Here is a 25,495-nt window from a genome sequence, read left to right as displayed (position 1 = left end):
AAAGCAATGCTATAGAAGATACTTGGACATTTTGTTCTACATAATTGCACAGTTATACGATAAGCATGTACTTTAATATAGCAAACATGTATCATGTATTTTGTAAACATGTATTAAACATGTATTTTATATACCAAAATGCTTTACGAATCAGACAACTATTCAACTTCTTTACATTAATTAAAGGGATAGTTCACTCACAAATGAAACTTATGTCCGGTGTTGGGGGTAACGCATTACAAGTAACTCGAGTTACGTAATCAGATTACTTTTTTCAAGTAACTAGTAAAGTAACGCATTACTTTTTAATTTACAAGAGAATATCTGAGTTACTTTTTTTAAAATAAGTAACAAAAAGTAACGTAACGCATTACCTTCCATAAAAAGTAACTAAGTAACGTAATTAGTTACTTTTTTTATGGAGTAATGCAATATTGTAATGCATTACTTTTAAAAGTAACTTTCCCCAACACTGCTTATGTCATCATCTGCTCGTCCTCAAGTTGTTCAAAACATGTATGAATTTCCTCCTTCTGCTTAACACAAAAGAAGATTTTTGAAAGAATGCGTGTAACCAAACAGGATTTGGTCCCTACTGACTTCCATAGTATTTTGTTTCCATACTATGGAAGTCAATGGGGACCAGCAACTGTTTGGTTACACACATTCTTCAAAATATCTTCTTTTAAGTTCAGCAGAAGAAAGAAACTCATATAGGTTTGGAAAACTCAAGGGTGAGATAAAACTTTGGTGAACTAAAAATATCAATAAATATGCTTGACAAATCACACAACTATTGCAGTTCTTCTACAGCAACTTGTTAGCAACTTATGTTAAAAAAACTTCAAAATTCACATTTGAGGTATGATTTTGTGTAATTTGTGTAGTAAAACAAAATATCCAAATATCGAAATAAATAAATAAATTAGGTAAATAAGTACATAAATCAAATATTTTGAGTAACTACTTGACTGGGATAAGTCTGAAATCTCCAAAACTGTTTGTCAAGTTTAAATGTCACTTACATATTTCAAATACGATTTGCTCCTAAGGCTAAGAACAACCTGTATTTTTCAGGCTGGTCCAGTTTATGTGCTTTCTACAGTAAACAAACTTTTAACTGAAAGGCGAGTAGTCCTGAGCATTAGGATTTCTCACATTTATATTTCAACACTTAGTCTGTCTCCTTGCCTTATAGTGTCTCTTTCTCTCTGTGTGTTTCTTTGCAGTTCATAGGCTGAACCCAGTGCTGTGGATCTCCATGAGTAACCAGACAGAGCTCCCTGCTTCCCCTTCATGCCTCTGTCAGTTCCTTGACGCCCACCTTTCACCCTCTCTCTCCCCACCTGACCGTTACACCTCCTCAATCTTCTTCCCTTAAATGATGTGGTCTGCGGTCCGTGCTCTGATCCTGGTGCTGCTGGGTACCGGGGTCCTGCTCTCCAGCGGAGACTCTCCCCGCAAAGAAATTAAGATCGACGGGGACCTGGTTCTGGGAGGCCTCTTCCCCATCCATGAGAAGGGCATGGGCATGGACGAATGTGGCCAGATCAATGAAGGCCGTGGCATCCAGCGGCTTGAGGCAATGCTCTTCGCCATAGATCAGATCAACCAGGACGTAGGTCTGCTACCAGGTGTGGCTTTGGGCGTCCACATCCTGGACACCTGCTCGAGGGACACCTACGCTCTGGAACAGGCGCTGGAGTTTGTTAGGGCTTCGCTTACAAAAGTGGATGATACAGAGTTCATCTGTCCTGATGGATCCTACGCTCTTCAGGAAGACAGTCCGCTGGCCATAGCCGGTGTCATTGGGGGATCTTTTAGCAGTGTCTCCATACAGGTCAGAACCAGTCAATTTAATCTAAATGAAAAATACACAAAATAATACAATTTATTAATATTTAATGAGTTAATGAGAAAAGTTTTACTAAAATTAAACATCAAAAAATAATTTGTTTTTGCATATGCCCTACCATGCAACATGCCAGATTACATGCATATGTCTACTTTAACAGAGTATTAAAAATATTACTACACTATATATACTACATTTCTTCGTAAGACAGACAATTTTGCAATTTCTGAGTTTTTACTAAAAACAAAAAAAAATCATTAAAATAAAATAAATTGTTTATGGAATAAAATAAATATTGTTAGCAACTTAGGTTAAAAAGCTTCAATTTCACATTTGAAATATGGTTTTGTGTAATTTATGTAGTGGTCCAAATATCTAAAGAAATCAATAAATAAAGAAGAAAGAAAGAAACTATTTTTACTCAATAACAGCTTGAAAATAAAAAATAACAAATTAAGTAAATTAATTACAAAGAAGCAACAAGTAATGAAGACTAAAAGACTGAAATAGTATTTTCTAGTAGCAACAGTATTTTTGAAATGGCATTTTTCTTCTAAAACATACTCCAGTAATCATTGATTTAGCTAAAAAAAAATTGTGTGTGTGTGTGTGTAAGTGCAAGTAATAAGCAACCTACAAGTTTATGTCATGCCCGAACAGATCTATAGGAACAAATGCACAGCTTCTAACTACTTGAATACATTAAAATAATAAACTGTTTATGGAATAAATAAATTATGGTATGCTACAATAAAATTATAAAATTTCAATTTAAATATAATTAAGCTAAATAAACATAGACAGGTCATATTTCATTCATTTTTAAAAATGTGTTTCTAAAATATTTATATAGTGTTCCATATAGCCCCAAACAAATGGATTAAACATAGTCTGATTTCACAAATGTAAAATTATTGTATGCAATGAAATAAAGTTGCAAAAAATGTTCAAGAGCGGAGTTTAATTAGCTCATGTAATTCACTAAAATTAACCTCCCTTGAGATCTTCCAGTTCACATTTTGAGCACAGTCACCTAAATAAACCTCTTTTATATGTATTCAGTTTGGATGAATTCATCAATATTACTGAATTATTTGCAAGTTCAGAATCACAAATTTGTTCTTTACCCTCTAGAAAACAAAAAACAACACAGCTCTTTTTCCTGACCAACTATGAAGAACTCAATCCATTATTTAAAGGGCCGCCCTCAAATAAAACTCTGCACCACCCCCGTTTCCATTCTTCGCTCCTGTAAATCCAGTTGCTCTTTCCTTTCCTCGTGTACGTGCATGGATTAGCACTGCGGCTATACTATTGTGTGTGTTGTGCATTGTTACTTTCTAGTACCACTGGTGACAGAGCCATGGGAATTTGCATAATTTTGCATAACCCTCTCCCCATTTGTGGCTCAGCAAACGCTGACTTCCTCTATCAGTTCCAAAATCCGTAATCTGTCTAACCCTCCTTTCTTCTTGTTCCCTCTCTCTGTCTTTTTCTTGTTCTCAGTCACTCTTTTTTCCCTGTCTTCCTGCAGTTTTATTTAGCAATATGCTCTGTTTCTGGCAAAGAGCTGGGAGAATTGTGACCTCACACAGTGGTCTCTCGTTAGATAACCATTGTTATCCATCGCTCTCCTTTCATCGCCGGCAACTGGGCATTGTTTTTCTCACACGACACCGGCTGTTGTTTGACAATCCCGCCTCCCTCCCTCTCTCAGACTCTCTCCTGTCCCTCATTCCTCCATATTCTTTGAAGTTACATCATATCTCAGCATTCAATGGGATAAAGTAATACAGGTTTACTTCCCATCAAACTGAAAAAACAAGGTCATTTTTGCTTTTGTGGGACTCATCTTTAGACATAGCTTTTTCTTTAAATCCTATTTAGATCATTGTCTTCTCGTTAAAGTCTGCTGTTCAAAAGTGTGGGGTTAATAAGATTTATTATTTATGGAAGAAATTAATAAATTTAATCAGCGAGAATGCATTCAATTGATTGAGAATGCATTAAATTGATCAAAAGTGACAAACATTTACATTGTTTTTTACATTAAAATATGCTGCAAATTAGCATATTAGACTGATTTCTGAGAGATCATGTGACACTGATGATGCTGAAAAATCAGCTTTGCCATCAGAGGAAAAAATTATATTTTAAAATATATTCCAAAAGAAAACAGTAATTTAAATTGTAATAATATTTTATAATATTGGTGTTTTTACTGAATTTTTAATCAAATAAATTCAGCTTTGAAAGAGAAAAAAAACCTCAAACTTGTAAACGGTTTTGTATTTCAGAAAGCAACAGAAACAAGTCCCATCCTAAATTTTTTCTAATTGAATAACCTATTCATAAGGTGAAAAATGGGTGTTACATACCAGAATGAAGACGGACAGAATTCAAATTTGCTAAAACAATGCCTAAACCGGTTAAAATTAGCCAATAGCATGCATGGCCTCAGTGATGTCAGCAAAAAAGAAAAGTAGGATGGGACTTGATTTAAAGGATTTTTTTTTACCGTTGGAATAACATGTTCTGATCGATCACAATAAGACCAGGAATGTGCATGAAGAAAATAAAATGTTCAATTTTGATTTCAAGTTGACTTTAATCTCTGCTTACACCTAAACATCAACAAAGTGTCAGCAACTCTTGTTTTGAGCATTTTGCAAACATTACTTTCATATGTAGAACACATATCTGTTAGCATCCCAAATCACAAAATAAACATTGCATACAACAGGACCGAACTGCAAGTATTATCCTAGCTTTGACATAAAGATTTGATTCAGAGCTACGAGCTGTCATTGTGCATGCCAGTGTCAGTGTTATGCAGGAAAAGAGACGTTATCCTGTACATTTCTGTGCGTGGGATGTGTGATATGGAAGAGCCGAGCTGCGTCTCACTAAAGAGAAACATTTCCACGCTGCTCAGCCCTGCTGAGACTGCCTGCATCCTCTTAATTGGGCTAATGTGACTTGATCCAATCAAATGACTAAAAAAATAATATTTTATGTATCATAGACTTTGGATAATTAATTCTTAAGGTGCTGACTTATTGATTGAAACAGTGTTTGTAATGTTGTATGTTTGTGCGTGTGTTTCTGCCAGGTTGCCAACCTACTGCGGCTATTTCAGATACCTCAGATCAGCTACGCCAGTACCAGTGCCAAACTCAGCGACAAATCTCGCTACGACTACTTTGCACGCACCGTCCCGCCAGACTTCTACCAGGCCAAGGCCATGGCGGAGATCCTGCGTGCCTTCAACTGGACCTATGTTTCCACCGTTGCCTCAGAGGGTGACTACGGAGAAACAGGAATTGAAGCCTTCGAGCAACAAGCCCGTTTAAGAAACATCTGTATAGCTACTTCGGAAAAAGTGGGACGGTCGAGCGCGAAACGCTCTTCATATGAGGCGGTGGTTCGTCAGCTTCTACAAAAGCCCACGGCCCGTGTGGCAGTGCTGTTTTTGCGTAGCGACGATGCACGAGAGCTCATCGCTGCTGCTGCCCACCTCAATGCATCTTTCCTCTGGGTGGCGAGTGACGGATGGGGGGCGCAAGAGAGCATCGTCAAAGGGAACGAATTCACGGCGGATGGTGCGATCACGTTGGAGCTCGCGGCTCAGCCTATATCAGAGTTCAACCGCTACTTCCAGAGCCTCACGCCCCTTAATAATCACCGCAACCCTTGGTTCAAAGACTTCTGGGAGCAAAAGTTTCAGTGTTCATTGGGCAGTGCTTCGGCAGCAGGGGCGGGAACCCCAAAGCCACCTTGTGACCCAGAACTTACTATCGACAAGTCAAATTTTGAGCCCGAATCAAAGATCATGTTTGTCGTAAATGCCGTATACGCCATGGCACACGCCTTGCATCGAATGCAACGGACTCTTTGTGCCAACACCACACGCTTGTGCGACGCCATGCGGAGTCTTGACGGCAGGAAACTCTACCGGGACTTCCTACTTCACGTCAACTTTAGAGGTAACCTGTTTTTCTTCTCCCAGTTTCTCTCAGTCTAGCACCGTATTTGTGTTACTCCGTGGTTCTGAAACGACAGGTTTACAGGCTCTGTAATTAGAGACACTGTGTGTCTTGATTGCGACTAGGAAAATGAGGCACGAGTCGAGTGTCTTCTGTTAGTGCCGCTGAGAGCTCGGCATTGACTGACAGCTAAAGGAGAGAGGCAGGTAAAAATAAACTATGTAAAAGTGCTCAGCATGCACAGTTTGGCGTGGCAGGTAGATGGGATTATGCCACACTTATCTGTGACTATGCACAAACACATTCAAAGACAAACTCACAGAGGGAGAGACCGAACGATAGCTAGAAGTTTCGAGGAGGAGAAGATGCAGAGAATTCTGACTACGCCGAACAGAGATGATGGGAACAGCAGCACAATTACATTATACATAAGCACTGCATAATGAATACATAAGGGATAATGTAGAGATGCTAAATAAACCTCGACTGGTAATCAAGACCCTTACTTGAAACAGAGTGGTCTTATATCACCCTGAAGGGGGTCATTTTGCAATAATGCAATAAACAGACTGTGCATAATTTAGCTGATTACATGACTACTTACCAAATAAATAAATAAATGGACATTAAATATTGATTTGAGCTGAAATTTCTTAATGTGAGAAGTAAGAGGCTGCAGAGAGATGTAAATAAATACCATGGTCTATAGCACAGCATAACCTTACAAAAAGTACTGTGATGGTCCTATGGTACAGTGGCAATATTAGATGGCAATACTGTGGTATTTTGAAATATACCATAGCACTGAATTCCATGGTACCACATCTAAAATACCATGGTGGTACCAAAGTAAAATCCTGAAATAACTTGGTAGTTTTTTTTATAAGGGATGTACTACAGAAATTCAAATGTACATTTAATAATAATAATAATAATAGTAATAGTAAAAATAAATACATCTCTTATGCTCACCATGACTGCATTTATTTGATCAAATATACAGTAAAAACAGTAATTTAGTGAAATATTATTACAATTTAAAATAACTGCTTCTTTCTTAATATATTTTCAAAATGTGTTTATTCCTATGGCATAGCAGAATTTTCAGCAGCCATTACTCCATTCTTCAGTGTCACATGATCTTTCAGAAATCACTTCATCATGCTGATTTGGTGTTTAAGTAATAACATTTTGTAGCATTTTAAATGTTTTTACTGTCACTTTTTAATAGATAGACAGACAGACAGACAGGCAGGCAGACAGATAGACAGATAGACAGACAGATAGATAGATAGATAGATATTTGTAAAACAAGTAATACATTAAAAAAGACACAAAAACTACATGAAAAATTGTGCCATACAACCCACATGGTATATATTAAAATGCCATGATTTTATCATCTGATACTATCACTGTACTGCGCCACAGTACTTTTTGTACAGTGCATATGTGTGCATGTGTATGCATGAAAAACAGACTAACAGAGGGAGGTAGCGGTAGTTTCACACACAGAAAAGAAAGAAAGAGACAAAGAGCGAGAGAGAGAGAAAGAGAGAGAAAGATTGGGCAGATAAAATGACGGGAGAGAGGTTGAGTGGGCTGGTACGCATCAGCAGAAGAACATTCCCTTTGAAGTTCACCATCTTCATTTTTCAAGCGCAGAATCAAAGACGTGTGGGGTTTGCTGTCTGGGGCGATTGAGAGGGAGGCAGGAGGCAAGCCATGCAGGAGAACAGGAGGGGAAAAAAAACATCATCATCATGCAAACAGAGGAGATGGAGGTAGAGAGAGAGAGAGACAGAAAAGACAGAATGGAGGAGCTTGTGGAGTGAGAATGAACGTAGATGTGCTTGGAATCAAAAGAAGGGTGTTGATATAGATGATCTGCCATGGAGAAAGAGAGAAACGGAGGAAAGATGGAAGAGATGAGAAGAGAAGCCCAGAAGGATTTACAGTTCACATTCTCCTCCCTACAGTGAAGAATTAAGTCCCTCTGCGCTTCCTAGCATTCTCAAAGTGCACACAGCTGCCCCTTCTCTAGCTTTCTTTCTATCTGTGGAGAGCCTATTATTACTAAAGGTGCTTTCACACTAGAGCTTTTTGTGCGGACTTGAGTCTGTTTGTCATACCTTTGGTTGGTTTTCAGAACTCGGATGCACACCTTTTGGCATTTTGTATGACCAGTGGCAGCCTACTTGCACTTGATATTAACATTTGCTCTGTTCCAAAACCTAACGAGCTGGGAGCTGGGAATCGAGTTTTTCACACAAAAAATGAACATTCTGTTATCATTTACTCACCCTCATGTTGTTGCAAACCTGTGTTTCTTTCTTTCTACTGTGAAACATAAAAGATTATTTTTGGATAGAATGTATTCTAATAAGCATTAAAATGAATAGCACACAAATATTGAGTAAAATGATCAATTAAAAAAATGAAATTGTGGTTTCCGCAAAAATATTAAGCAGTTTTAAACACTGATAATAATGTTGAAAACATTATCATATATAACTATTATGTTTTCAACATTGATAATAATTAAAACAGCATATTAAAATGACTTTAAAATTACTTTATTTTTGATCAAATTATTGCAGCCTTGGTGAGCATAAGAGATACCAAACCATGTTGGAACTCATTGATTTTCTTTGTACGGAAAAAAACACACCGAGACATTTCTCAAAATATCTTCTATTATGTTCCAGAACTGTGACATTTTAATATTATTGAGATACTATTATAGTTTTTAATAAGTATTTAGAGTTTTTATTGTTATATATAAAAAAAAAAATTTCATTTTAGTTAAAGTTTTAATAATTTTGTTTCTTATTAACATGTCTATATAGTTTTTAATCAATTTTATTTAGTTTAAGTTTTTGTAATTTTAGTACCTAAAGTTAAACTAGATGAGAACTTAACTTAACTAAAATGAGAAATATTGCAACTAATTTTTAAGTATTTACATATATAATATAATATACTGTAATATAATATAATATTCATATGTAATACTTCAAATGACTTTCAGTTAAAGTTTATTTTATTTAATATTTAAGTAACAAACCTTTTTATGTTTAAGATTTAGATTTATTTAACTCATACAGGTTTGAAACAACAGGAGGGTGAGTAAATGATGAACGAATTTTCATTTTTGGCCAAACTATTCCTTTAACTAAATTCATTGGATACACATTTTAACATGTAAATACCTGGTATACAGTTAATTGCAAACATCGTAATTGATCATTTGTGATTCAATCACCCAAAGATGGATATTAACACCAGGTGTACCATCTACTCTACAGCCCTGAAGAATATTCCACCTCCTTCTAGAACATTCATCCAGCAGGACCTGTTTATGGCTTATTGCATGTTAAAAGTGTTAGAAGCGGTTAGCTGGATGTCACAAAGTGCTATTCACAGACAGCTCCTCTTGTCAGTGGTGTTGTGTAAAAACCTTACCCTTTGCGTCAGAGCGTTTCTGTGCTGCAAGGAGCCTGTCGCATCTCCAAGAGCCCCGACTCCTCGAATACTCTAACACACTGTGGCAACATGCCGTTGCTATAGCAATTAGGTCGCCACATGGCATCAAGTGGTGAGGTAATCCAGTAGGGTTACAGGGGGGAGTTCTGTCAACAAAGAGAAAAAGAAAGCAAGATAGACAGAGGGATACAGTAGGCTACTTCCACTGAGCCACACTCATTTAGACACTAAGCACAAACACACACTAGATGTTCGCCCTCGTATTCCAAAAACGCATGATCTTCATTACTTTCTACTACCTACAAAGGCAACTGCCATCCTAAGCAACATCCAAACTAAAACAGGAACTTCATATGTGATACTGTACATCTGGAGCAACTGTACTTAAACTTCGTCAAACTTGGTTTTAGCTTAGACTGGCTTGTAATGTTTTTTGTAATGAAAGACTGGCAAATGTAATGTGTCATACTGAAGAGGTTGAGAAACTAACAGTGTTGCATAGCACCTGCTTACAGTTACAGTTTCTGCTGGATAAGTTAAAAACAGCTATTGCTAAAACTTAACTGTAAGCCATTTTCTATTGCAGTGGTAGGACTTTGTACATTTAAAATGACAAATATATGAATATTTATAAATATATGTCATTTTAAATGCACTAAGCAATACCACTGCAATGCAAAAAATTGATATTTATGACTACCTCAGTGCCCGCTTGCTAAGCTAATTTAGGTGATAGGCTACTAAGCACTAAAAAATGCTTTTCTGTATTCTGTGAAAAAAATGATTTTTTTTTTATATTTCTCCATAAAGGATGTATGCGATTATAATTTGGCTAAACTACACCACTTTCTAAATTTAATACAAAGTCTGTATTTATTTGAACAAAAATACGGTAAAAACATTAATATGGTAAAACATTTTTACAATTTAAAATAACTGTTTTTGGTGTAATATATTAATGTATTGTATATATTCATATATTTTAAATGTAATTTATTCCTGTGATGTCAAAGCTGAATTTTTAGCATCATTACTCCAGTTTCCAGTGTCACATGATCCTTCGGAAATCATTCTAATATGCTGATTTTAAAATACCTTATTATTAGCAATTTTAAAACAAATTTTAAAACAATTTTTTTTTTTCCAGGATCCTTTGATGAATAGAAAGTTCAAAAGAACAGCATTTATTTGAAACATAAATCTTTGTAACATTAAAACTGTCTTTGTCACTTTTTAATTAATGCATCCTTACTGAATCCTTATAAATCCCCCCCCCCCAAAAAAAAATTAACATGTATCTAGAGGGCAAGATAATTCTGCCACTAACCTTTTGAAACAATTGCCTTCATGTCGGAAACACCTGTGATGCTTCAAAATGATGTTTAGGTAGGCAAGTCACTAAAATTTGGAAAAGAGCTATCAAGACACACACACACACACACACACACACACACACACAATGGAATATTTGTGTTTTTCCTTTTCTCAGACACTTTCAGCCCACACACCATGAAACAAAACAATTGCTCGTCCGCCCACCATCGCCACACACACACACACACACACACACACATTGAAAGCTGGGATTTAACCATCACCTCCATCTGCATCTACTAGATCACTTACGTCTAATTAGCTGCCTCTCAAATTCACAGATCTGGAGTAAATATTTATCATGCCTCACAACAATAGATTATTATTTTAGCGATGGTGTAATTTCATAGCAGCAAAAGCATTTGACACTGAGCAGCTACAGAAGAGTTTTCACCTTGCACACATTCTTAACACACACACAGAGCAACATCATAATACACTATGAAACAAAGCAATCGCTCATCCACCCACCATTAACCCACCACACACATGCAGTACACATACACACACTGAACTGGCACCACAGAAAGAAGAGCTTGTGTATTTGATGCTCTATGGAAGATTTATTGCATGTAAACAGCGATGTGGGAAAGTCAGGCATGGATAGCATCTATACCTCACTATCTCACAACAGTGTCCAGACTGCTGTGCATTTATATAGCTAGACAGAGTCATAAACACATCCACAACCAGAGGTGGTAAACCATAGGAAAGTCTCGAGTCTGCAGTATAGAAAAATGGCAAGTCAGTGGCTCACCTTGTGTAAGCTGTCCTGCTAAGAATCAAGTAATGTCACAATACAAAAAGTGCCTTATATTACTTATTTATTTCCCTCCAGGAAATGAACTTTCTGATTCATGAATTATAAATATCTGAAAAGAAACATACTGTTGCTTTGTCTACATTAATGTTTGAAAAATGTTTCTGTCAGCTAACTAAATTGTGTGTAGCTAAATTACAAGTAAAACAAAAATATAGTAAATAGGTCACCAAAAAATCGTTGTTAACCCTGATAATTTAGGAATTGCTCATTTTTGAAGGCGTAGTACTTAATGATACAAAGAAATTAAAAATTATTTTAAAAATTCCAAAGTGACAGTAAAGATAATTTTTAACAAATGCATGGTTTCCACAAAAAAAAAAAAAAAAAATTAAGCATCACATCTGTTTTCAACATTTATAATAAGACATTTTTCTTGAGCACATACTCAGCATATTAGAATGATTTATGAAGGATCATGTGACACCGAAGACCAGAATAAATGGATGCTGAAAATTCAGCTTTGCATCACAGAAATGAAAAATTACATTTAAAAAATATAATAGATTTTTTTTTTTTTTTTTCATAAAATTTGACCATAAAAATGCAGCCTTAGTGGGCATAATATAGGCTTCTTTCAAAACGAATTAAAAAAATCTTAATGACTGCAAAAGTTTGAACGCTTGTGTAAATATATATTTACTTATACTACTTATTTACATTACTTATTTTACTTATATTATATTTACTCACCCACATGCTGTTCCAAACTGGTTTTCTTCTGTAGAACATACAAATTTTGAAAAATGTTTCAGCTGTTTTTTTCTATAGAGTGAAAGTCAAAGGTGTTCAAAAACTCAACATTAAAGTTAGTGTAAAAGTAATCCATTCAACTCCATTTTATGATGAACAGAGTAATATTTAGGTAGTTATTCAATCTCAAATCAAATTAAATTGTTGATCAACTCCTGTATACACGCATGAACCAATGAGGTGTGATGTTACTGGAGGCTAGCCATATCCTAGATGATTTGAACTCTGTAATCATGAGTTGAAATTTTTTTTTTTAAGTATTAAAAATTATTTAGTCTTAGTCTTAAATTTCACCCTGGGTGACAAAAACGATGTAAATTGTATTATTTTGCATGAATGAGCAAATGTAGACTGAGAGGTTTTAGTTGTTCTGTGAATGTCATTTTGCAAAATAATTCATTGTTATAACATTGTTGCATCATCTACCACAAGTCCAAGTAGAGTCCTGAGTCATTTCATTTAGTCAAGCAAGTCACAAATCCTTAAATGTGCAACTCCAGTCAAATCATGTAACTATAGTCCTCCACCTCTGCTATCTCCTCAGACACATCTCTTTATCATTTCTTTCTGCTCTCCCTTTCTCTGTGAAGAAGCTCTTCAAAACACTACTGTCAAACTCAGCTCAGAGTGTCTGTGGATGGCTGTGTGTGGGTCCTTGACGGGGACTAATATCTGTATTTCAATCATACTGATCTATCCATCAATCTATCTGTATGGCATGGCATTCCTCACTGGATATCTGAGATAGATAGATGTTACCAGATACTGATTATTTAATATAGGGGTGTGCTCAACATCTGCTGCCAATGAGGGATGATTACACATTATCGAGGGTCACGTGCCATCAAATTCTGGAACGAACAGATGAGCTATGAAGAAATGAACTATGTGCCACAGAAGGTTAATAAGGTTTGATCCAGCACACGATGAAGTTCTCGAATACAGCAAGACGTGTGTGGGTTTCATTGCACCTCTGCTGCATGTGTGTGTGTGTAAGTAGGTGCGTGTGTGCATGGGTGTTGACATTGACGTTATCTTTGTGAATGATGGGGTTCATAACTTCTAACCTGTTTTCCTTATCTGATGAATCATCATCCAGCAGCGAGCTTTCAGAGACCCTCTGAGCAATTACACTGTGCGGAGAAAATGCATTGCACCAGGTTTGGCTGTAGTCTACTATTTGTGTCTACATATAGTTAAAATTACAAAAATAAGTAAATAAATAACATGGCACTTTATTATTTTTTATAAATACTGTATATAAATATATACACATGCATGACAGATTGATTCATCCATCCATCTAGCTAGTCAAATGTGTATACATGTTTATATTTATAAAAATGTTAACAAAAACAATATGGTGTTATTTACTATTTTTTGTCATTTTTAACTATGATAGATGATAGAACTATGATAATGATAGAACGAGCAAACGAACGAACGACAGACAGACAGACAGACAGACAGATAGATAGATAGATAGATAGATAAACCACAGATAGATAGAAAGATAGATAGATAGATAGATCAAAGTCAGACAGACAGATAGATAGATAGATAGATAGATAGAGTGAACAAAGGAACGACAGATAGATAGAATGATAGAACGAGCAAATGAATGACAGACAGACACTTCCGACCGATCGATAGATAGATCCAGAGAAAGACAGATAGATCGACAACTTCTGTCAACATCTCCACAACTTAAATTCTCACTCTTTCTTTTGCCACTATAGAAAAATAATCACCTGAACAAACAGTAGTGACAGTTTCACCATCATCCCTCGAGGGGCATTTTCTTGTCGTCTTTTCTCCCGGTTCACAATATATCATCCTCCCTGAGGCCAAAACACGAGACAGAAGCATCAGCTCATTTGCCTATGTCTTATTTTGCAATGTGCTGGCCAAGGACGCTTACTCCCAGAGCCCTGTGATACAGTACAGAGGTGTGTGGGAGGGGAGACAGACATCATATGAACGATAAAACCAATACCACATGAACCCTGACAGAAAGCAGCCCGATTCCTCATCAAACCCTCGATACATTCTCCGCTTGAAGTCGAACGGCATTGCAGTCATTTTGTTTAGAGATTTGATGATACTTTTCTTTGCCTACTATAATTGCTTCATGAGCCTGTAGCCATTTATGTTACTGATAATAACCAAAGACGGTCATAAAGGGAACTATCTGATCGTAAGTTAATAATGTGTTTCGTTCCACATGATATGTGTGAATTAACTCTTTGTCATTCTCTCTCAAGCTCCGTTCTCCCCTGCCGGCTTGGAGAATCATGTAAAGTTTGACGCGTATGGCGACGGAATGGGCCGCTACAACATCTTCAACTACCAGCGTGTGCCAGGCAGCGACAAGTTCACTTACATTCAGGTTGGAGAGTGGGCAGAGAGTCTTTCCCTAAATGAGGGCTTGATCGGCTGGCCGAGGGGAGCGGACGTACCCACGTCTCAGTGCAGTGACCCTTGCGCTCCTAACGAGATGAAGAAGATGCAAGCCGGCGAATACTGTTGCTGGATATGTACTCCCTGCGAGCCCTACGAATATCTGCCAGACGAGTTCACATGCATGCCCTGCGCGCCTGGCCAATGGCCCCGTCCCGACCTGACCGGATGCTACGACCTTCCTGAGGACTACATCATGTGGGAGGACGCTTGGGCCATTGGACCCATCTCGATTGCATGCGTTGGCTTCATATGTACCTTAATGGTCTTCGTCGTTTTCATTCGGCACAACGACACGCCACTGGTCAAAGCATCCGGTCGTGAGCTGTGCTACATCCTGTTGTTGGGCGTCTTCATGTCCTACATCATGACTTTCATATTCATTGCAAAACCTTCGCCTATCGTGTGCACGCTGCGGCGGTTAGGCCTCGGCACCTCGTTCGCAGTGTGTTACTCCGCCTTGCTCACAAAGACCAATCGCATTGCTCGCATCTTCAGTGGTGTGAAAGAGGGCGGGGCTCAGCGGCCACGCTTCATCAGTCCCAGCTCACAGGTGTTCATCTGTCTGTCGTTGATCTCCGTGCAGCTCTTGTTGGTGTCCGTCTGGCTGGTTAGGCCTCGGCACCTCGTTCGCAGTGTGTTACTCCGCCTTGCTCACAAAGACCAATCGCATTGCTCGCATCTTCAGTGGTGTGAAAGAGGGCGGGGCTCAGCGGCCACGCTTCATCAGTCCCAGCTCACAGGTGTTCATCTGTCTGTCGTTGATCTCCGTGCAGCTCTTGTTGGTGTCCGTCTGGCTACTCATGGAAGTGCCCGGCACACGGCGATTCACTACGCCGGAGAAACGTCAGACTGTCATTTTGAAGTGTAACGTACGGGACTCTAGCATGTTGCTGTCGCTGAGCTACGATGTGGTTCTGGTGGTCCTCTGCACAGTCTACGCCTTCAAGACCCGCAAGTGTCCGGAGAACTTCAATGAGGCCAAGTTCATCGGCTTCACCATGTACACCACCTGTATCATTTGGCTGGCCTTCCTGCCCATCTTCTACGTCACCTCCAGTGACTACAGGGTAAGTCTGAACTGTAAAATTATTTCTGTAAAATGAAAGTGAAATGAAATTCATATAACTGCAATAAGTGTAACTTTTAAGGGGATAAATCACCCACAAATTTAATTATGTCACCATTTGCTCATGTCATTCCAAACTTGTATGACTTTCTTTCTTCTGTGGAACACAAAAGAAGATATTCTGGAAAATGTTTCAGTGTTTTTTCTCCATACAATGAAAGTCACTGGGCTCCAATGTTGTTTAGGTGCCAATCTTCTTTTGTCCTGCAATGAAATGATGACAGAATTTTCATTTTTGGGTGAACTTTCCCTTTAAGTAGAAAAGGAAGGTTTGTCAGGGCAAATCTTGAATGATGGCCTCTTCTGAAAGTTTAAAATGAGATAAAGGTCTAACTGAAACAGATCATACTGTTCATTTAGCTCTCTGTGAAATCGTTCCTTAAGCGGAACAGCATTGGATTGTTAGTGAAGGTCTAGATTCCCCTAGGCTGAGAAATTCCTGTTCAGTTTAGTGTTATATCCGTCCTCCTATCTGTTCGCTCACAGTGGTGCGCCTTGACGGAGGACCGCGGGGAACAACGCGAAGATCTAAAACTGGAGGGAGGAAAATTATGTTGCTAATGGGAGACGTTCAACTACTTCTAATCAAATGCTATTTACGCAGCACTTTGCTAAATGTCACTGTTATTATATCCCCGTGCTCTACCTTTTTATTAACCGAGGGGTTCTTGATAGTTACAACTAATAGCTTCTGATTATGGGAATGAATGGGAGACACCTTAGAGACAATGAGGGTGAGAAATGAATTGTGGTTTTCCTCTCTCTCAGGTCCAAACAACAACCATGTGTATATCTGTCAGTCTGAGTGGATTTGTGGTGCTGGGCTGCATGTTTGCCCCCAAAGTCCACATCATCATGTTCCAGCCTCAGAAGAACGTCACCAGTCACCGGTTAAACATGAACCGGCTCAGTGTGAGCGGGCCGGCCACTAGCTACGCATCCCATGGTGAGATCTGCACACAAACAAACAGATAATTTAAAACATTTGAACTTTAAGTATGTCACATTTGTGCCACAGACATGAATAATACAAGCAAATTGTGTGACTTACTGAGGAGAGATTTCTGTTAATTTATACATCTATTTCTGTGTTTTCTTCTTCCTTAAGTCTCTTTTTTTAATAATAAAATCATTTAAACAAACTAAATTAATATATTTAAAAAATACAAAACTTCAGATAAAAATTTGTATAAATCATGTCACTATTCAGAGGGGACAAAAAGGGAAATATATTATTTTTGTAAGCAATCAGACTACAGACTTGGCAGATTATTTGGCAACTACCAAGGACACCCAATGTGTTTAAACCAGGGTCAAGAGCAGGGCCTGGGGCAAAAACAGTATAAAAAAGCCTGGATACTGAAATTGTTGTTGTAATAAATAAATAATAAATAAATAAATGTATACCTACTTATTACTTTTCTAAACAATTAGACTTAAAATTTCAACTTAGCAGACTGTCTGGCAACTACCCAGGACAACCAAGAGAAAGTATAAAATAAAGATTTTAAAAAATTGCCTGGATTTTGAAAATGCAATCAATCAATCAATCAAAGTCTAGGGAACAAATATTGCTCGTTTATAAAAGAATTAATTTCTGACGCAGGCTTAAACATACTTAGAACACCTTAATAATGCCTTAGCAACCATTCAAAACACCCTAGAAACCACCTAGGAATGCCATAGCAATCTCTCAGAACAGTTTAGCTACCACATTATTGTTGTTGATTTTATTGCCATGAATATGGCATGATGGGTCTAACTTTATCATATAATATACACCTACACAATCATGCAAAATTGCATTGATGGCCCAAAAAAAAACACAGAACAGCACAAAATAAGAAAATGCTGCAAAGTGATTCATTTGTGACACGCAAGGCCAACTGTTTGTCAATGTTCAACTTTCCGCAGTGCTTACACAGACGGTTTGTAATGATTACAGCATTTTGATTTTGCCAATTTACACTAAGGATTTTAATGTCAGCATTGTCACACGGAGCAGCTGTGTAAGAGCCCAGAGGAAAGGTGCGGCTGAGTGGCCGTTTGGGTAATGCCTGATGCTGGGTAATAAGCCCATGTGTGCGCAGACAACAGCTTCTGCTCTAATGCATTATTTACAAGCACAAAAACAGATCAGGTAAACAGTTTCATCTTTATTCACATTTCATCCGTCTAATAAATAACATGACAGACACTGCAAAGAAGAGAAGACACTGCAGAGCAGAGATCACATAGAGTTACTCGCTAGGAGGGAAAAGAGGGGGAGGGAGCTGATGAGAGGAGAACGAGGAGAATCAAATCAGGGGAAAAGCATGTCGGTGAACTTTGTGAAAAGTTTGTGGTGCCTTTTATGTGAAGTTGGCCATCTGTAAACCTGGCTGTGTTCGGTGTACCATTTTAACATACATCACTATTGCTGCAATATACAGTATATGCTGTATACACAGCATGAACATTTTTATTATGCATGAAATAATGATAACTGATACCTACTATATGTCAATATACTTTGGTCACACTTTATTTTAAGGTCCAATTCTCACTATTAACTAACTATTAACTAAGACTTTTGCCTCATTTTGCCTTTGTCCATTCTTTCTTTGCAATCGTTTAATTCACATTCTGCCTTCTTTCTTTCTTGCTTTCGCTCATCAAGTAAAATACAAAATAATTCTTTAAAAAAATAGAAAAATTTTTTTTTATTTAATTAGTAAAATATATATATATATTTATTTTACTGGAAAATCGAAAATAATATGCATTACCGCATGGTTTTGTAATATATAAAATTTTGTTGGGATAAATTTCCTGCAAAAATAACTTAAGTTACTAAGATATAAAATGACTTCTTAAGTCCCACCCCTTTTACATTCCTGTGTCCATACCTTCTCTGCATTCATCTAATTCTCCTTTTTCTCTCTTTCTTAAGCATCTGTGAGCGCCCACTACGTCCCGACGGTGTGCAACGGCAGAGAGATTGTCGACTCCACCACTTCCTCTCTGTGACCCCGCCCCTTTCTCCAGACTCCTGCTCCTTAGCGACTGTTAGCCAATCAGCACACATTGTGCTATGCCCAAGAACTAGGTCTGCCTACAGTGCGTAGAAAGTGTGTATGATTATTATGATTATTAAATTATTTTTAGGACTTGTTGTAAATATTAACTGACAGTCTGACACTGTTGTAGAGAAACAAAAGAACAAAAAAATCGTTTATAGAGAGATTTTGGAAACTTTTGTTTTGATAGCTTTATTATGTATGTCGTAAACGGCCATGATGTGATGATGTAAAACACAGACCCGTTTTTGACTGGGCCACAGTAGAGACTGACAGAAACGGCTCCGCCTGCAATACTGGACACTGGAATTTGTGGTCGTTTTCTTTTGTAGGCCTCATTGTAATAACCTAACTGTATGTATCTCTATGTTGTACATTTTGTACAGAATCTTAACCGATGGTTTTATCAGCACAAGTCGACAGTATTAGAGTCTACGCTGGTCATGAGTTCCAGAGCAGAAACCATCGAGTGAGCGCTCGCGCCTCAAAATTCACGTCGTCTCATCACAGGCAGTGGCTTGACGCCAGAAGTTACAACACCATTTTAGTACACTGTCATGACATCTGAAAGCATATTACATTAACTGCATCTCATAAGCGTTGTATTCAGATTGGCTGTGATGCATATTTATGTTGCAGCACAGATATGCAATGCTACGAGACGTTATATGTTTACATTGCCTGTGACGAGAAGCCTGCAGGGACAGAAATTCTGGAAGATGAGCATGTGAGGCACTTTACAAAGTTGACTTACCTCTTTTTCACCATCATGGTGCCGTTGCTGGTGCCATCCCACACTTGTCGACTGGATAAAAGGTTATTTGCCAGAAAAAAACGGGTCCACACTTGCCCCTTAAACCTGCGTGTGACAAAGCAAGAAACAGTATTGTCAGAGGTCAAATAATAGGATAATATCCTCACCAAGTATACTTTTTAAAACATTAATCAGAATTAGAGGTCTATCCCAACTCTGGCTCCGACAGCATTCCAGTGAAAAACTGGTGATAATCGGTTAGGTTTCTGATGTGTGAAATGCTTTGTGATGCAGTGAATGTAAAATGTATCCTGTTGTTCGATATCGGCTTGTTGTGCCTTATCATTTGTCCTATAGTTTTAATACGAGAGGTTCCTCAGAGCCTTTGGGCGGGAGGGGGCCAGGCCATTTTTTTACAGACGTCTTTTTTTACATTTCAAAAGTTTTATACATTTCTATGTTTTTCTGTTGGTTCGTTTGGAAGAGTGGGACACTCTGGTTCTTCGACAAGCTGAAGATTGAGGATAGCTTAAAAGTTCAAAGTTGTTTGATTGTTTGCTTGTTTTTAGCTTGCGGGCAACGCACGGCCCCGAGGGATTCTGTACAATATCACGTTACCTAATGCAAGTGTCAAAACTGTATCAGTCATTGTAGGATCATCCATTCTTAGCTCGTCATGAAGAGACATAGTAAACAAACATGTAACAGTAACCTAGAAATGCTAAAGCTCTCAACATTCATAATTCATCAGCATGGCAGCAAAGGAAATCATTTGTGTGTCAGTTAACAGTACCAGGAGGTGAACATGCACAGCAGGAACGAGAAAATCAGATGACAGAAAAACATAACCAATCAATGACAGATTTAGTCTTCCAATGGAGACGGACTTGCTCACAGAAACACAAGATGTAGTGCAATGTAGTGCAACTATTACACACACACATACAATCAATATGTAGCCGAGTCCATATATACCATATACTTCCTCAGTTTTTCACTTTTCCCCCTCTAATTAGTCATTACTACTGGTGAAGAATAGGGTTACGAATTTCAACAAATCCATAACTCTAAGTAAATATCGTTAGGTAACTCAAATCTACAATTTGTGCCTTTCAAATGATTAAAAGTTCTAAAAATTCATTGGACTAACATTGATTCAAGCCATACCTACGGATCAGAAGAGACAATGACTTGCCAGATTACCCTAGAAACCACATAACGCCCTGGAAACCACTCAGAACATCCTAGAAACCAAGCAACTGCACAGTAACATGTTAAAAGCCACCAAGAACACTTTAGCAACTGTAAATCAATGCACTGGAAACATTTCAGAACACCCTAGCAACTGCATAACAACATGCTAAAACCATTTAGAACATGTTAAGAACTGCATAGCAATGCCCTGGAAACCACCCACAACACCTTAGCACCTGCATAGTAATATGGTAAAAACCACTATGAGCACTTTAGCAAATGTAAAAAACACCCACAATACCTTAGCACATGCATAGTAACATACTAAAAATTACTCAAAACACCCTAGCAACTGCATAGCAGTGCCCTGGAATCCACTCACAACACCCTAGTAACTGCATAGGAACATTTTAAAATACACCTTAGAAACTGCACAGTAACATTCTAAAAACCACCCAGAACATAACTGCATAGCAACACCCTGTAAACCAACCACATCCTAGCAACAGCAACATTCTAAAATATGTATTAACATTCTAAAACCACTCAGAACATCATAGCAGTTGCATAGCAACACCCTGGAAACCACCCACAACATCCTAGCAACAGCACTGTAACATTCTAAAAACCACCTAGAACATCTTTGCAGCTGCATAGCAACACCCTGGAAACCAGACACATCCTAGCAACAGCGCAGTAACATTCTAAAAACCACCCAGAACATCTTCACAACTGCATAGCAACAACCTGGAAACCTCCCACAACACCCTAACAACAACACAGTAACATTCTAAAAACCACCCAGAACATTTTCGCAACTGCATAGCAACACCCTGGAAACCACCCACAACATCTTAGCAACAGCACGGTAACATTCTAAAAACCACCCTGGACGTCATCACAAGTGCATAGCAACACCCTGGAAACCACCCACAACATCTTAGCAACAGCACGGTAACATTCTAAAAACCACCCTGGACGTCATCACAAGTGCATAGCAACACCCTGGAAACCAGTACTGTGGCGGTCACTTTGACATTGGCAATATTAATAAATCTTTACATTATTTTGCTCTTTGTGTAAATTAACAATGAAAGAACTACAAAACAAAGGGCAACGTAAGGACAGCAGATACAGGCCACATTTGAAACAAAGAAAGTTAGTAAGTCAGTGAGTGTAGAGAGATAAACAGCGTGCGGTTATGTAAAGCAGTTTGCTGCCCCATAAACTCCAGCACCACTCAGCAACTCAATGCTTTTGTGGTGAGGCTTGCAGTACAACACCCTCCCAAAATCTGCACGCATCCTCTTTCTGCACGTTAAGTTGCTAGGGGTCCTCGTTCCAGCCTTAGCCTCTTTATGAATGTCTTTGAGAGAAGAAAAAGTCAAATGTGGCGGTTTCATCTGAGTGGCTTAGAAACGGTTTAGGAGGGAGCCAAGACTGCAGTCTGCGCAGAAACACAAATGGAGAGCGAGCCTCCCTCACCCACTGCAGCAATTCCATTTCAGAGTGGGGATCGAGGGTCTTACTGCAAAAGCAGTCGGCTATGTCTAAACGCGTCACTGCGTGGGAAAGTTTAAAGCAAACTTTCATAGATCTGTTCATGTTTGTCATAAATCTTCACACCATGGAAGAATATGGATATGAGCCCTGTTTGGAGTCCTCAATATGGTTAGGTTCATAAACAGTTTGGTTTTGAAAGAATGTGACAACCGTCCGTATCCTATAACCAAAGTGACTACTTCACACTTACAGGTATCACATCTGAATTCAACAGAGTTGATGTGTGAGCAGAACTACAGACATTAAATAGCGGAGTATGTATTATGTAGGCAGAGAGCAAGATAGAAATCCTGTTAAAGGAAGTGTTCACCCAAAAAATGAAAATTTGCTGAACATTTACTCCTCAGGCCATCCAAGATGTAGATGAGTTTGTTTCTTCATAGGAACAGATTTGGGGAAATGTAGCATTACACTACCACTTGCTCACCAATGGATCCTCTGCAGTGAATGGGTGCCGTCAGAATGAGAGTCCAAACGGCTAATAAAAACATCACAATAATCCACAAGTAATCCACACAACTCTATCAATTAAAATCTTGTGAATCGAAAAATTGCATGTTTGTAAGAAATAAATCGATCATTGAGGTGCTTTTATCTTCAGACTGCTGCTTTTGGCCAAAATATCAGTCCATATTCCATAATAAAGGACAACAGGGGATGGACTTTCTTTTACTGGAGAAGACATTATTATGATAGACATAATGATGGATTTGTTTCTTACAAACACACAGCTTTTTGCTTCATAAAATGTTAAATGATGGACTGGAATCATGTGGATTACTTGAAGATTATTGTGATATGTTTATCAGCTGTTTGGACTCTTATTCTGATGGCACCCATTCACTGCAGAGGATCCATTGGTGGGCAAGTGATGTAATGCTAAATTCCTTAATATCTGTTCCGATTAAGAAACAAACTCATCTTGGATGACCTGAGGGTGAGTAGATTTTCAGTACATTTTCATTTTTGGGTGAACACTTTCTAAGTGTCTGGGCAGACGAGGTAATTTGGGAAAAAAGAGATGTTTGGCTCAATATCTACAGTAAAAGCAGCAGGAGTTGCCAAATATGGTTTAGATTAATCCGACTAAATCAAAATAATACAAAGTCTTGATGTTTACTGTGGTTATCCATCACTTATGGTTACAGGCACGACTCAAGACCAGGCCTGAAAAGAAGCTGCAGACCTTTCCCAACATTTTCTGTGCTTTTCTGGAAAGAAAAATCTGGGGGGAAAATCTGAAAAACAGAGCTGAGATGATCAACTTAGCCAACATACTTAATAAATATGACTTAGGTAGGTTCCAATATTGTAAAAATCAATGAAACTGATTCTGTGCAGGCCTACAAAAAAAATGGATCGATTTTGTTTTCTGTTGTATGTACAGGACAATTTAGTGTCACATCTGTTAGTAAATACAGAACAGTTGTCAATCCCAAATACTGAATGTGTGACTGGACACTCTTTCTTAGTCTGTTTTTCTGAAACAGCATGTTCGTTGGATGTACCAAGAACAATATGGGGTGATTTCAAATTTGTATGTAAGGCTTAACCAGACTAAAAACCCTCCTTCAGATCTGTAAAAGAGTTACAAACGTGTGGGACGTGTACTTTGGGAAGGCACTGAGCTTTTCGGTTTGAACACAAAGCAATAGAACAGTGCCCATGGTGCAGTGTGCAATAAAAAGGACATTATGACATCATAATAAACAAACTAAATGATGAATTGTACGTTTTATTCCTCATGTAGAGGTTGTGGGATAACAGTGAATCATTATCATACACAAACACAAAAACACATACCTCCTCAAGACTTTCTGTCACTGTGACTGATTTCAAATTTGTATGTAAGGCTTAACCAGACTAAAAACCCTCCTTCAGATCTGTAAAAGAGTTACAAACGTGTGGGACGTGTACTTTGGGAAGGCACTGAGCTTTTCGGTTTGAACACAAAGCAATAGAACAGTGCCCATGGTGCAGTGTGCAATAAAAAGGACATTATGACATCATAATAAACAAACTAAATGATGAATTGTACGTTTTATTCCTCATGTAGAGGTTGTGGGATAACAGTGAATCATTATCATACACAAACACAAAAACACATACCTCCCTCAAGACTTTCTGTCACTGTGACTGTGATGGATTCAGATGTCTCACAAAGACGAGTCAGGTTAGCTTTTCCTCACCAAAAAAAAGAAAAAAAACTTCCCCGGGTGTTCTCTCTTCCACTAAATTATTCTGCTGACATCCAATCAGCTGGCTTCTGCCTTTCTAAAGAGGACGAAGCAGCAGAGATTATGAGCGGAGAAAATGGAATGCAATTTTTGCCAGGGATTTTCTGGCCAGAATAATACATCGGAAGTGCTGAAGCCTTTGAAAACTCTTCCTTTTATCAGCCACACGAGTTCGACTGAGGAGAGAGAGCGCACAGGTGAGAGAAAGCGAGAGAGAACGGCATAAATGAGAGAGTTAAAGTGATGGCTGAGGGATAGAGATAGTCAAGGAGTTTTTTTGTTGTTGTTGTTTTGTGAATTGTGCACATCACACTTCCTTGGTCCTCCGTGGAATTCTAATGGCTGTGGCACTGAATCGAGGCTTTTATGGGAGATATCAGAACCGCTGCACTTCTCCAGGTTAGACACGACCTCCTCCACCTACCACCACAAGATTTCTGAAGCCCCGAGAGAGGAGGAGGCACAGGAATGAGTGAGAGTCAGAATAAAAGACAGTGAGATGTGACATTTAGAAAGAGTGAGAGAACTAATGAGGACAGCTACGTAGAAAGCTTTTGCTACACCGCTGCAGCGTTACTTAAAGCGATACTTCACCCAAAAGTGACAATTCTGTGATCATCTACTCCGTTTCCACCCAAAGTTGCGAATTTAACTTATGCGCAAAATTGAAATATCGCATAAACATTTGCAAATTAGCACCTTTTCCATCCAATGAGTCAGAGAACAAAATCGTCAGTTCTGTGGAACGCAAAGACTTTTTTAAGAATCTTCACTCAGCTTCTATTCATTTTGAGCTTGGTGTGAGAAAAATATTTAATATAAACA

General features: G+C 38.2%; 1 protein-coding gene across 1 annotated transcript in view; it reads left to right on the top strand.

Annotated features, from left to right (window-relative positions):
• LOC107729995 (glutamate receptor, metabotropic 3) overlaps positions 1 to 19,914 on the top strand; it is a 35,693-nt gene extending 15,779 nt beyond the window's left edge. Inside the window, exons 2-7 of the mRNA XM_016540739.1 lie at positions 1,230 to 1,840; positions 4,968 to 5,841; positions 14,539 to 15,287; positions 15,478 to 15,804; positions 16,632 to 16,809; positions 18,796 to 19,914. Coding sequence (XP_016396225.1) covers positions 1,382 to 1,840; positions 4,968 to 5,841; positions 14,539 to 15,287; positions 15,478 to 15,804; positions 16,632 to 16,809; positions 18,796 to 18,872 — 2,664 coding nt within the window. The 5' untranslated portion in view covers positions 1,230 to 1,381 and the 3' untranslated portion in view covers positions 18,873 to 19,914. The remainder of the gene's footprint in view (positions 1 to 1,229; positions 1,841 to 4,967; positions 5,842 to 14,538; positions 15,288 to 15,477; positions 15,805 to 16,631; positions 16,810 to 18,795) is intronic.
• The last annotated feature ends 5,581 nt before the right edge of the window (positions 19,915 to 25,495 follow it).

The sequence above is a fragment of the Sinocyclocheilus rhinocerous genome, unplaced genomic scaffold, assembly GCF_001515625.1.
Source record: "Sinocyclocheilus rhinocerous isolate Xijiao unplaced genomic scaffold, SAMN03320098_v1.1 scaffold2022, whole genome shotgun sequence".
NCBI lineage: Eukaryota > Metazoa > Chordata > Actinopteri > Cypriniformes > Cyprinidae > Sinocyclocheilus > Sinocyclocheilus rhinocerous.
This window is presented reverse-complemented; position numbering and strand designations above follow the sequence as displayed.